The 14,584-nt window shown below is 39.0% G+C and overlaps 1 protein-coding gene across 1 annotated transcript in view; it reads right to left on the bottom strand.

Moving 5' to 3' along the window:
* Positions 1 to 14,584, bottom strand: part of LOC142149622 (uncharacterized) — a 276,122-nt gene that overhangs the window by 188,202 nt on the left and 73,336 nt on the right. The window contains 1 exon segment of the mRNA XM_075204945.1: positions 6,599 to 7,081. Coding sequence (XP_075061046.1) covers positions 6,599 to 7,081 — 483 coding nt within the window.

Raw genomic sequence — 14,584 nt, 5'->3', positions numbered from 1 at the left:
TCAGCAGCTGTCCGGTTCCATCGCCGAAGAGATCGCATATTGCATACTCTAGTTATTGATGTTATGGAATAAATAGCCAAATTGAAATCAGAATGTGAAATGCTCATTAACTCATTGTAACTGGAGCACATCCCCTGGAGAGACGACCCCCACCTTTGGATTCCTTAGCCTGAACTAGCCTATGACCTGTTTTCCCTGGAACCACCCTTGTCTGGACCTATAGAAGCAAGCTACGTCATCTCTATTGTTCACTGTGTAACACTGTATATATAATCATAGCTGCACCCCCACCAGCCTCAGTCTTCACTGATCACAGTATTCAAGGGTGAATCACTGTTCACTGGTGCCCGTGGTTAGCGCATCGCATCGCAGCGATATGTATGTATCTTTTTGGTATTGGCTGTACTGTACTGTTGATTATATTATAATAATACATTTAACTGTTAACTTGTTACATCTGCTAAAATAAATCACTTTGTGCGTTAGAAACACAATACAATCGCCTATGTAATGCTTATTTGAAAACGATAGAATTACTTTAATACTATCTTTGCCCCTAAACCATGTCATCTATCAGGTATTCTGAGCTGTTCTCTGTTAGTGACGTGTGATGGCGGGTTTTTTGAAAAAAGCACCTGTATCATGGCCTTTTACTATTAGCTACTTTCAAAGTCAGGAGATTTGACATCACAAGCCCTATATAAATCACTTGCCTGCCACTTTTTCTTTGATAGGGTTTTGAGGAGAAAAGAGATAGGAGCTTGGAGGATTTAGGATTGTGAGAGTTGTTTTTGAGCGGTCTCGTGCTGCGATTTCTGATTAGAGTGTAAGTAGTCCTGTGTTCTTTTACAGTCTTGTGCCTTTATTTTCTGATTTAATTTTTGTCTTGTATTTATTGTATTTGTCTAGTCCTTTGTCTCTGTTACTTGTGTGTGAGTGTGTTGTGAGTGTTTCAGTAGTTAGTCTACTTTGTCCTTAGTGTTTGTCAGTACTCTGTGTTACTTGTTTTTTGTATATTACTGGACATTATGGCCAGAGATAGGAGGGGGGCAGAGGAAGAGGAGAGGGAGATGGAGCTGGAGGGGACAGAGGAAGGTGAGGAAGGGTTAGAGGAGGCAGGAAAGAGCAGGAAGACCAAGTCATGTAAGAATGTGAGATTTTCTCATGACTAGAATTGTCTGTTAGTGCACAATATTGTTCCCTGCTATTAAATAATTTTAGGGAACCTGGCAGCCTGTGTGAGGCCGTGAACGCGGTGCGGCCATTAAAACGGTCAAAGGCTCACTGCCGCAAAAGATTTTCAGATATAAAGAGGAGACTTAAAGAAAAAATGGCTGAGGAAAGAAAGTCAGCAAGACGAGCAAGTGGTGGACCCCCACTTTGTGTGGAATACACTACATATGAGGAGAAGCTTCAGGAGATACTGCCCCGGGAAATTGTAGAGGGGGTCAATGTGCAGGATACAGATGCACCTTCATTTGGCCAACCAGCTGGTGAGTTATTTGCAATTTGTACTCTAACAGATATGCAAGTACACATGACTTTTTATAAAAATTTATTTGTTTTTTCCAAAAACATTTTTCAAATATACTGTATATATTTCAAATGATTGTCGCTGCAAATACATTATATGCTTTATCTAATACATCCAGATTCGCCTGTAAGAGACTCCGCTCCGAATCCAAGGTCTACTCCTCCACCTTCTGTGAGGGATTCTGTCCCTGAAGAACAAGCAGGTGCGTGTAGTCTGTTTGGGGGAGAAACAATGGTGCTAGATGTTTTTATGTGCAAATGTTGGTGTACATGTTATATATCTTGATTTTTATATGGCTTGCAATGAAAACATCATGTACTACACAGAGGGAGAGCTAAAATAGTAATAGCTTACCCAAGAGCACTGCCTTGCAGCATTTTGCTGCCAGCACCATCATATTTGTGTATCCAAATAATTTGCTTTTCTATCCCCCTCATCCAAACATAGTCCAAATGTAGCAACACTACAGAACTCCTGTGGTGCCTTATAAATAAAGGATAATAATTCTAGAACCAGAGTGGCCATGAAAGGGCATAAATGGCAAATCTAACAGAGCAAAGAACCCATAAGTGAAGCATATGAAAGCAACCAAAAGTAGCTGACAACCCTCATATAATGTGAAGAGTGTCATTATGACATAAATGTGAGTGACCACTAGAGGGTGCAGCTAGAGGATTGTGGCACAATGGAAGCATAATACTTTTATATAAGACATATAAAGCCAAGGTGACTACTAATATCCATATTACAGGTAAATTGTACAGCGACGATTAAAAGTCTCAAAATTCAAAGATTATTTTATGAGGTCAGTAAATATGCCTTGTTGGAATTTGATGAATCTAAGTTTCTGCAACGTTCTGTTATCTAAGCTTGTTGACTCACAAGGAGTAAGCTTGGACTGCTTTATCATAGAAGTGCTACTGTGTATTTTTAATGTTAACGTTTGTTAAAAATAGGTCAGGAAAAGGACTGGATGAACAGTGATCCAATTTGGTTCCCTAAATTTGACATTTTTAAGGTTGAAATTGTTCTAGGGCATTGATGCTGTCCTTGTGAGAGACCTCAAATGTAGCTTTGTGCAATTTTTAAGAGTATCTCTGGTGGTAAGAACCGATTGTCATGATAAACTCTTCCCCTCCAAACATCTCTGACCACATCAAGAGATAGACCTCAGCTCAACCACAGTGCTCTACTTCTGATCTTCCACTCTCTCCCGCTCTTTAAACCTTTTTCCACTCCCATCTCTAAGACTTCTCCCAATCTGCTTCCAACCAATGAAATTCCTTTCAAAACTCATCTCTTCAAGCTTGTCTACTATACTCCCTCCTAGACCATCATGTCCACTCCAACTATTTCCTCTGTCGACCTCATCCACTCATGTCCTATCTGCATCGACTGTCTCTCATTACTCCCTCCCTCTAGAATGTAAGCTATCATGGGCAGAGTCCTCTATTCCGTAAACCTCATGTCTGTCAGTCTCATATGACTCTGATATGGCAAAGTCTTCTGTTGTTTGTTCACTCACACACATATAACTCATACTTGTATCCATACTAGCCGTATGCCAGCTCATGAGTATCCATGTACATGTTGTTATACTTAATTGTATTTATGTATATGTTAATATGTTTATTATATTCATGTTTGTCATATCTGTAATATGTGTGTTATATTTGTAAGCTGATTGTCCAGCGTTATGGAATCTGTGGTGAACTATATATAAACAATGATGATGAAGATGAGGAATGTCGTCAGAAGGATTAAAATGAAATAAGTCTGTGATGGAGGCTTCAATATCGAGAGCTAAAGATCAAATTAGAAGCAGTGATTAATCCAACCGCATTCAGTATTGTTGTGGGACGTTAATGAAATGAAATGATAAGAAAATCCGCCATAATGTGTCCATAAAATGGGAATGATCTATGGGAAGGTTGTCCATAATGGGCATTGCTATATGGGAGTGGTGGGTACAGAATAGTTATTATTTATTTACATTTTTTTTTTCATGCAAATAATGCAGCTCAAGTAGGACAGTAATTTTATGCGATGCCCTGGAGGTGGTCTGACGGTATTGGAGCTGATGGATATGTATATATATATATATATATTAATATATATTTTATGTACGTATTGTCGCTAACCAATAACGATTGCCGAGTCTCGATTTGTGTTTCCAATGCACAAAGATTTATTCGCAAAAGGTAGTATAATATGTTCAAGCGAAGTGATAATAAATACAGCCGTTACTTATCGCAGGCGCTCTGGATCCAGTGCAGTCATTCAATCCTGAAGTCTGGGGACAAGATGTCTGAACACTGGATGAGAAGCTGCTGCTTATATGCACACAGAATTACAGTAATACAATGGAGATGGTATAGCTTGCTTCTATTGGTATAGGTTTCAGGAAGGTCTCAGGGGTCGTCATCATTGGCTACTTCATACTAAAGAATCCAAAGGAGGGGGTCATCTCTCCAGGGGGTATACTCTGCTCTTCCCGCCAAGATTCCTTAGTCTTAAGTAGTTCATAATTCCCTATCATTCATAACTCGTGTATGCACTCTGCGATTCCTTCGCAGAGTGAACCAAACAGTAAAAAATGTTAACAGGTTTATTATGATACCACATATGATATGATTCCTTCAACCTGTTCCATATATTTCACTAATGTGCATATAACATATAATATATAACATAAATACTACAATATTCCGACATAACTGACTATGTGTTGCAACTACCATTAATGTGTACTATTTTACAAGTATGCGTGTTTGTGCGAATGTATGGTAAAAGACCAATTACTGTTGCTGCCACGTGTAGTGGATGCGTACGCCCTTCCACGCCGTAGCGTGCCCTTGTACGCCGTAGCGTACCGTACGCATCCTTTCAGACAAAGACAACCAAGTTTGCTCGACATTAATTGAAATGGCTTTATCCAATTTGCTGACTTCGACAATATATATAATGGATAGATGTGTGTTAAGTTTACTTCATTAGCCACACTTACACTGTGAGTTGTTGTCCCTCTGGATGACAGGAGACAAGGAAAGACAGCAGCTAGCAGGGCAATACTAGGTATGTTTTCTTTTACTCAGCAATTGCTGATTGTCAGTAAGACCCTGTGCCTGATTCATCAAGTCATGCAAGCTGAGAGCAATATGCGCTTTAATGTAAAACACCCAGTAATTAGTTCTGCAGATTCCAGAGTTCAACATTTAAACAATCTGAAAGACCTATTCAATTTATGTCACCTGTTAATAATATAGGCATTAATGATAAAAATGTTTTTAAAAAAGTGTATTTTTATTTTTTTCCCCAAATGAAATTCATTTATTATATGTTTTTAATGTCTACTGAACATAAAATACATTTTTACAGTTCCTCCTGATTACAAACACATGTTATATCATGCATATGAGACTTTCATCACTAGTAATCAGGACTTAAACTAGTCCTGTAGCTGGAGCAAGAGATACAGTTGAAAATCAAGTACCTGAGAAATTCCCAGAGCTTGAATCTGATGTGGCTCCGTGCGCTCGTGTTTGACACCCCTTACTGTACATAGAATAAGGAGCAAACTCCTTCCCTGCCCGTTCACTCCCAGAAATCGTAACATGTAGAAAGTGTCTTTGCATATGAAGATGAATTGAACATTGCTGCTTTTAGTTGTGAATGGTCCGGTTCTGGGAATGTGCAGATTAAATTTGCGGTTTATACGCAAAAAATCAGCATTTATGTTCCTTGATGAATCAGACCCTGTGTTTATATTTCAGTTTAGGGGAAAGAACACATAGCTAATACATTTGCTGTATGTTATCAATGTGTTCTTTGCTGTGTTTTCATTATTGGTTGTCATATTGTCAGCATGGATGACCACCTAATTATCACCCCTGGTTCCACCATCTAAAATGCAGCAGAGTGTACAGTAGTCTATACTACTGAATATAGATATTAGATCCACGATCAAAAACATAATCTACACATTTATCAATGTAAGATGTTATTAAACATCAGGGGCTAGATTTGCTAAGCTGCGGGTTTGAAAAAGTGAGGATGTTGCCTATAGCAACCAATCAGATTCTAGCTGTCATTTTGTAGAAAGTACTAAATAAATGAATGCTAGAATCTGATTGGTTGCTATAGGCAACATCCCCACTTTTTCAAACCCGCAGCTTAGTCAATCTAGCCCCAATTGTGATAGAAACAGCTGCCAGTAACATAAATGGTAATTACAGATATTGTGTGATCATGGTCCTTCAGTCTATATGCAGGTCAGTGCTGTCTGATTTGGATCACTATAAAGTATAAAAGAAATACTTATTTAAGACCTTTACAAGTAATCTGGAAAGTCTATAAATTCAGTCTATATATAGGTCAGTGCTGTCTGATGACAATGACTATAGAGTATAAAAAAATACAATTGATGGTACCTTGGTAAACAATGTGTCCTCAGTTGGACTTATTTAATAACATGGTGTGAAGAACAAGGATGTGCTGTAACCCATAGCAACCTGATATCAGCTATTAACAGTCCGATGTCATAAAACCAGCGAATGTGATGATCTGATTGGTTGTTATGGGATACAGCAACCAGTATTTTACATTTAACATTTACTAAACAACCCTTTCTGAGTATATAGTTGTCATAACAGACATAGAAAAGACAGTAATAGAATGGTATGAGAGAAAGATTATGGAGATTATGAAAGATTATGTTATATATAACATAGACCAAGAGGGAAACATGTAATGTGAAACAGGGCAGTGTACAGGGTTATTGTAGAAATGTTCAGTACTGATAGCTCTGTCTGTCATAGAAGTAATCCCAGTACTGAGAAGAGCTGCTGGAACTCTCTACTAGTTAGAAACTTCTTTCTTATACTAGTCCCAGCACCTGCATGAGCAGAACAGCAGTATATTACAGTGCTCAGCAAGGGCTGCCACTAGTAGTATAGAGCTCTAGCTCATATTAGGAAATCCATGCCAGGTGAAAAGATGTCCCCAAGTCCAATAACCAGACTGCTCTAGTCTTTTATGGTTTATATCCTGTGTGAATCTTCTGATGTCTAACAAGATTTGATTTTTGGGTGAAACATTTGCTACATTCAGAGCATTTAAATGGTTTCTCTCCTGCGTGAATCATGTGATGTACAATAAGCTTTGATTTCAAGGTAAAACATTTGCTACAAGCAGAGCATTTAAATGGTTTCTCTCCTGTGTGAGTCCTCTGATGTACGATAAGCTTTGATTTCTGGGTAAAACATTTGCTACACTCAGAGCAATTAAATGGTTTCTCTCCTGTGTGAATCATCTGATGTCTTACAAGACTTGACTTCCGGGTAAAACATTCGCTACATTCAGAACACTTAAATTGTTTCTCTCCTGTGTGAATCATCTGATGTTGTACAAGATTTGCCCTGTGGCTAAAACACTTGCTACATTCAGAGCATTTAAATGGTTTCTCTCCTGTGTGAATCCTGTGATGGACAATAAGCTTTGACTTACATGAAAATGTTTTGTCACATTCAGAGCACAGATAGGGCTTCTCTCCTATTAGATCCATCATGTGTTTTACAACAAATTAGTTGTAGATAGTTTCTCCTTTTCAAATTTGAAGTTAGCTACTGTAAGAATTGATCACTGTAGTATAGATGACTTGTAGGTGAGTTTTTGGAATGCTCAGATGCTCAGAGAACAAGGACCTTTCCAGTATGTCTTCTGTTATTAATGGGAATACTGCTCATTAATTCACCTGTAAGCAAAAAGAGTGTTAAGATTTAGCAGCCTAATCATTAAATTAATGAAACTACTTGAACCAATAGTAATGTTATATTGGATACGGAATACAAACATGTTTTATACACTAATAATTATGACTCAGACATTAATCATTGTTTTTATTTTTGTGTACAGCGATACAGAAACATACATACTTAAATTAAATCTGTGAAGGTTTATCTGTACTAAATAGACTCCCCACAGACTCACTATTATTTAACAGTTTACATCTTTAGATGTAGGTGTTTCACAACAAGTACACTAAAGAAGTAAAAGTATTAAAAATTCAAATTATACACTCTGTAGTAATGTAATATATAGTCAGTAAATCATGCAGCAGCAACCTAAAGGGGGGTCCTGCCCAGTACTAGAAATGTGTATCTAATAAAGTGACCACTGAGTACATATCTATATATCTTCACAAGAATAAACTTTGTGGCGCTGACTGATTACAAAATAATAATAATAAACAAATAAAAATAAAATAAAATAACACCATACAGGAGGCTGCTCTTTCCTTAGACACCTGTTCCAGGTATATATCTATAAAGTATCACACAAGCAAAAGCACCAAACAATGTAGTATTATCAAACAATTTTAAATAAACAGTGATGTGCTCTAATCAATATCTGTTGTCTTCTTCAAACAATTCGCTGAAAGTTCTCTTCAAAAAAGTTTTATTCATACAAAAGAGGTTTTTCTATATCTAGCTACACCAGAACCATAGGGGAAAGCAGATATATATAATGTACAATGTATCATCAGGATATATAAAGTTCAACACATGTTTTCCCAGCTTTGTCTTGCAATAACACTTTTACTAATAGATAATACAAAGTACAGAATTTACAATGCACAGTAGTGAATGCTAATAATTGTAATTCTGTATGTATCAGTATATTCTTATGTATAATATAATTACCTTACTCTGAAGATTTCTCCTTCTATCTCTTTCCCTCCTGATCATTCTTACTGTTCCCTCCTTCCAGCTCTCCAGCCACCAACTCACTAACACTGGGCTGATACTGTCTATTTATAGTCATTCCTCCCCATCTCTCTTCAATAGTTCCCGGGATGACCAGAAGGTTCTCAGACTGTTTGTCTCCAGGTCTCTCATGTAAATCTCACTGATATGTAAATGTGGTATAAACATTCCTACTTACTACAAAGGAGAATTCTAATTAGACCTTGGCAGGTGGTAAAATCTCCCATTCTAATTAGATCAGCGCAGTCTCTGACATCCTGTTATGTCAACAAATGGACCTATTGTTTAGGATTAATCTATTATCTAGACAGAGAGTGTCAGCAGAAATGTATGTTCTGAATATCAGCAGTAACACTAACATCAATATTATTCATTGTTAAAAATAAACCATAACAAAATATATAAGTAAATTAATTTGTAAAGGCAGATTATTAATGATATTCATCTAGATTAAACTAGAATTATATATATCAAAGAACCCACTTTAAAACAATCAAATTATTTTTACTGAATAGAAAACTTTTTTTCAATTGTTAAAAAGCAGCTGATAGCACCCTCAGGAGCGTGATTCAAAGATTTATGTACACAATGATTAGAAATAGCCGATAGGATACTATATCAGATAAGTTAATGTCAGCAGAGTTCATAGAACAGAGTTGAATAGCTCACTTAGCAATGCATGAATATTTATAAACATTACCATACATTTGCAATATATGTATAAATATGGACTTTTCTAGGTTTTCACTTAAATTCTAATAAAAACACTGAAAAGATAAGTTATTATTATTAAAATACAGCAAATATATCAGCTATGTCTTTTTTTATCTATACTGAAATTTGAACACACGGGGCTAGATTTACTAACAGGCGTGATGCATGGCGCCTTGAAGCTTGAAGCCGCCATGCATTGCGGCGGTTTTCCAGCGGGTTTGCATTGCAAACAGCCGGATTTACTAATGGGCGTATTTCAGCTTCACTTTGAAGCCGCCGGCGATGTAACGGTGGGATGTAATGCTCAAAGCCGCCGGCGGCTTTGAATAGAACATGGCGCTTTTGCTTGAAATGACGGCGCTTTTGTGTAAAGGCGGTTTTTTTAAAAAATTACACCTGTCTCCTGGCCTGTTACTATTGGCTATTTTCAAAGTCAGGAGATTTGACATCACAAGCCCTATATAAACCACTGGCCTGACACTTTTTTCTCTGATAGGGTTTAGAGGAGTTTTGTGAGAGGAGTTTGGAGGATAGTGGTTTGCTGAGAGTTGGTGAGAGTTGGAGTTTGGTGGATTGGTGGAGCGATATCTGATTGAAGTGTGAGTAGTCCTGTGCTATTTTTCTGTTTTGTACATTTATTTTCTCTTTTATTTTCTGTCTTGTATTTTTTGTATTTGACTTGTCCTTTGTCTGTGTTACTTGTGTGTGCCTGTGTGGAGAGTGTCTGTAGTTAGTGTAGTTTGTCCTTTGTGTTTGTCAGTCCTTCTGTGTTTTGTGTTTTTGTGTCTGTGTAAAAATGTCCAGAGATAGGAAGGGAGAACAGGCTGAGGAGAGGGAGATGGAGGTTGAGGGGTCAGAGGAGGGAGAGGGAGAGGTTGAGGAGTCAGGAGAGGGCAGGAAGATGAAGACAGGGAGAAATGTCCGATTCTCCCACGACGAAAATTGTGTTCTGGTGCACCACATAGTTCCCTGCTATGAGGTCATCCTAGGGAACCTGGCAGCCCAGACTCCTCTAAGGCGGCGTCACCAACTGTGGGGGAGAGTGTGCGATGCTGTGAACGCGGTGGGCCCACTAAAGAGGACAGTGGCGCACTGCCGCAAGCGCTTCTCAGACATCAAGAGGAGGCTTAAAGAGAAGATGGCCCAGGAAAGGAGGTCCACAAGACGCACGGGTGGTGGCCCCCCTCTTCGCATTGAATACACCAGTTATGAGGAGGAGCTGCGGCAGATAATGCCCCGTGAAATTGTGGAGGGAATTAATGTGCAAGACACAGATTCACCCTCGTTTGGCCAAGGAGTTGGTGAGTTATTTGTCGTTTTTACGATAACAATATTAAAAGTGGTTTTTTTTCTTAAAAGTGCCTTTATTATTTTAAACATGTTTTTTTTAAAAAAAAATATGTTTTTTTTCTTAAAAGTGCCTTTTTTAGACAATCAGTATGTAAAGGGAAAAAAATTGTTTTTGAACTGTTTTTAAATTTGCAAACACATTTTTTCCAAAAAATTTTTATTTGTAAATTGCTTTTTGCTGCAAATACATTGTATGCTTTGTCTCATACATCCAGATTCGCCAGGACGCCAGTTTACTCCCAGTCCAAGGTCTACGCCTCCACCTTCAGCAAGAGATTCTGGCTCTGAAGAGCAAGCAGGTGCGTGTTCTCTGTTTGGGGGAGAAATAATGGACTTGGATGTTTTTGTGTACAAATGTTGGAGTCCATGTTATATTTAGTGATTTTTATATGGTTTGCAATGAGAACATAGGGCTAGATTTACTAAACTGAGGGTTTGGAAACCTAGAGATGTTGCCTATAGCAACCTATCAGATTTTAAAAATAATTTATTTATTGCGTTCTTCAAAATGTCTGCTAAAATCTGATTGTTATATGATATGATTGCTATAGGCAACATCGCCACATTTTCAAACTCGCAGTTTAGTCTATATCCCCCATCATGTACTACACAGAGGGAGACCTAAAATAGTATTCGCTTACCCCAAAGCACGGTCTTGCAGCATTTTGATACAAACACCCTCAATGTTAGCATTAAAAATTATTGACATTTTGATCCCATCACTGTAACGCATAGGCAAAATGAGATTTTACTCCGAAAACATATGAGTAGCATCCTTCATCAGGTCTCAGAGGACAACTAATCTTGAAGGTAGACATTGGTAACCATTCTTTAGTTGTTAAATGGTTTTTTTTTTGGGTACATTGACCAGAATGCAATTTACAAACATGTTATTTCCTATATACTTACCTTGGTTATTTCACCACAGGAACCTCAGCATCTCTGCAAGGCCAGCGCCAGTCTGCGCAGATGTCACCTACTGATGACCCACAAGGAGACACAGTCATCACTTTAAAGATGGTAGATGTCCCCGTGTCTACGCGCCAGGAACAAGCACCTGGCCCTACAGTCATCCGAGCAACAAGCTGCAGCTCCTCAGATGGATACAGGGCGAGGATTGGCCCAATCCGTAGCTAATTTTCAGGTACAGCAGCGTTAGTTTATGGACATCCAAACTCGGCACATGTCCCAAATTGCGGGCCAGTTGAGGCGGATACACCGCTCCAATAGCCAAATCCCTGCTGGAATAAACCGTCTTGCAAACGCTTTGGAGCAAACCAATGTGCAGCTGGCCCAAATGACTGGGGCTGTGGACGCCTTGCATTCCTCCGTTCGCGAGGAGAATGCAAATGTTATCCGGCTGGCAGGCCAACTACAGCAGGAACTCATTGCCCGCTTGCCGGCACCTTTTTCATCGGCCTCCACCAGTACTGCTAGTACGCCAAGCAGATCGGCACATAGCATTCCTCCAAGGAGAGGTGCTCGCACCAGGGGTGGGAGAGGGAGGGTAGAGAGTGGGGCAAAACATAGTGATATGCCAGCGAAAAGGCGGCGCTAGGGCAAAAAATGTATTATTGGGTAAAGTTTTGTTATGTATGTGTAAGCGTTATACTTTTTCTTTTATTGTGTTGTAATGCAATAAATACACTTATATTTCATTGGTATCAGTCTTTCTTTTCTGCACATTAAACAAGAGTATACTGTTTTCTTTAAAACGATGCACTAATTTCACGTACACATTGACCTCTGACTCTCACTTTCCAGGGATTTTCACAATTACAACATCCGGAGTACACACTATCCTCTGTTTAAAGGGTCCAATTTTATTTAAAAATTCCATAAAAAAAACCATTGCACTGACATAAAAAAAAAACAATATATGTTTTTTATAGTATGCACTTACATTTAAAGTAGTTTGTAATGAGACGGTCTCAAATCTGCCTCCCCCTCTGTGCTCTGCACATCACCAAATGGGACACGGGCCCTACTTGTTCACTGTCTACTGCAATAATCGGTGGGGTAAGTTGATGTAAAGCTAGATTATGTATCAGACAGCAAGCCAGGATAATATCAGACACCTTAACAGGTGCATACATAAGCACCCCACCAAATTTATCTAGGAACCTGGTTTACATGAGTACAAACATTGCTACTACGTCCACATCAGCCAAAGATTCCAGATTCGAACGCACTTTAAATGCACGTGGAGTGTTCGGTCTGCGCAGGGTCCGCGGAACAGATGACAACTGTTGTACATCCTCCTCCAGGCGCCTTTCTGTCTCCATCAGGTAAAAAGCTGCAAACATACACTGTCCAGAATGCACCACATTCCCCGCAAAAGCCATTCTCCAAAAAACCCACCCCTGATTAACTGCTGCCCGCTAGACTGTCACTGACTGTGATTTATTCAGGCAGAAACACCTTTTTGATCTTGTAACTTTTGGATTGCATTACCATTAAAGTAAGGGTTACCTATGTAATGACATATTGTGCATCCTGATTTTGAAAAAACAACAGTATTTTTGAGGATTTGTTGCAACTGGAAAACCAAAAAAAAAACCTTTACATCAGTAAATAGGATGCAATAATACTGGGTGAAAAAAACAAAACAAAACGTACCCTCAAATTACATGACAGTTTGCCCATTTCCCATATACAATCCTAAAGTAGGAAACTTTGCACAAAATGGCTCTTTCTCTTATGTGAAAAATGGCTAAATAGTTCAAACAGCACACTGAGCAATCTCGCCGCTCACAAGCAGCGCTTTCATTTTGGTCTATTGAATGGCGGTTTTCCGGCGGCTTTATAAACCCCCTAATAGTAAATCCGGCTGTTTGTATGTTGAACATTGTTGAAACCGTCATGGCGCTTTATACAGAGGCGGGTTTGGAAACATAATTTCTGGCCGTTTGGACGGCGGGTTTAGCCTTAGTAAATCCGGCGATGGCTAAACCGCCGCCATATCCGTCGAAAGTCGGCGGGTTTACAAACACGCCTGATAGTAAATCTAGCCCAGGGTCTTACTGCCAATTATTATTAGCTCAGTATAAGAAAATATACATCATATTATTATTTATTTTTTAGGTGCGATAAAAGATCTGCTGCACCGTACTTGACATATACAGTCAGCATTGATCTTTAGCCCATTACATAATACATATTAAATGAAAAAAATATAAAGACCTGACATGTTGAATAAACAAACACAAACAGATAACAGGGTAATGTAGATAAAATTATTTACAAGACAGGAAGTGAGAGTTATTGTAATGTCCAATGTGCAGTAAGCCTGAACTCAAGAGAACAGGGCTAAGGAAGCATGCCAAGAGGTAGCGAGACTGATGGAATAGTAGAAAGAGTACACGAGGAAAGAAGTCCCTCCACATGAGAAATTACGTCCTAAAGGAAGAAGGAAGAAATAAATAGGGTGGTTCCGAGTGGGAAAATGGAGGTGGTAGACAATAAATGGGAGTTAGAAGGAGGGCTGATAGGCTTCAATGAACAAATTAGTCTTAAGGGCATGTTTAAAGCTTTGGAGAGTAGAGATTAATCTAATAGGACATGGGAGATCATTTCACAACTGGGGAGCAGCCCAGGTGAAGTCCTGGAGGCAGCAGTAGGAAGAGGTATTCAGTGAAGTAGTGAGGTGGCAGTCACTGGCAGAGCAGCCACAAGTGTTGGATGAGAGATTTGTATTTTAGGAGTTTAAAATTTAATTATGTAGGCTTCAAGGAATCAATGTAGGGACTGGCGGAGAGGGCGTCAGAGAGGGAGAGAGAAATAAGTTGTGAAGCAGCATTGAGGGTAAATTTAAGAGGGGGAAGGTTGGAGTTGGATAGGCCAGAGTGAAAAAGGCTATAGTAATCAAGGCAAGAGATTACCAGGAAGCGAGTACGAGTTTTGATGGCTCCCATGTGAGAAAGACCTGGATCTTGGATATATTCCAGAGGTGGAAGAAGCAGGATTTTGAGAGTGAAAGTATGTGAGGTTTGAAGTAAAGAGAAGAGTTGAGGATGACCCCCTAGGCATCAGATTTCAGGGACAGAAAGGAGGGTAGTGTTATTAACAGAAAGAGAGAGGGGGGGGCAAGGGTGTCCTGGAGGGGAGGGGATTATTTCGGTCTAGAAATATTAAGTTTAAGAAAGCACTGGGATAGCCATGAGGAGATGACCATGTGACAGCAGGAGACACAACAGATACTCTGAGAAGCAGACAAGTCTAC

Source organism: Mixophyes fleayi, chromosome 4, assembly GCF_038048845.1.
Source record: "Mixophyes fleayi isolate aMixFle1 chromosome 4, aMixFle1.hap1, whole genome shotgun sequence".
Taxonomy (NCBI): domain Eukaryota; kingdom Metazoa; phylum Chordata; class Amphibia; order Anura; family Limnodynastidae; genus Mixophyes; species Mixophyes fleayi.
Note: the sequence above shows the minus strand (reverse complement) of the source record. Positions and strands in the feature narration are given on the sequence as shown.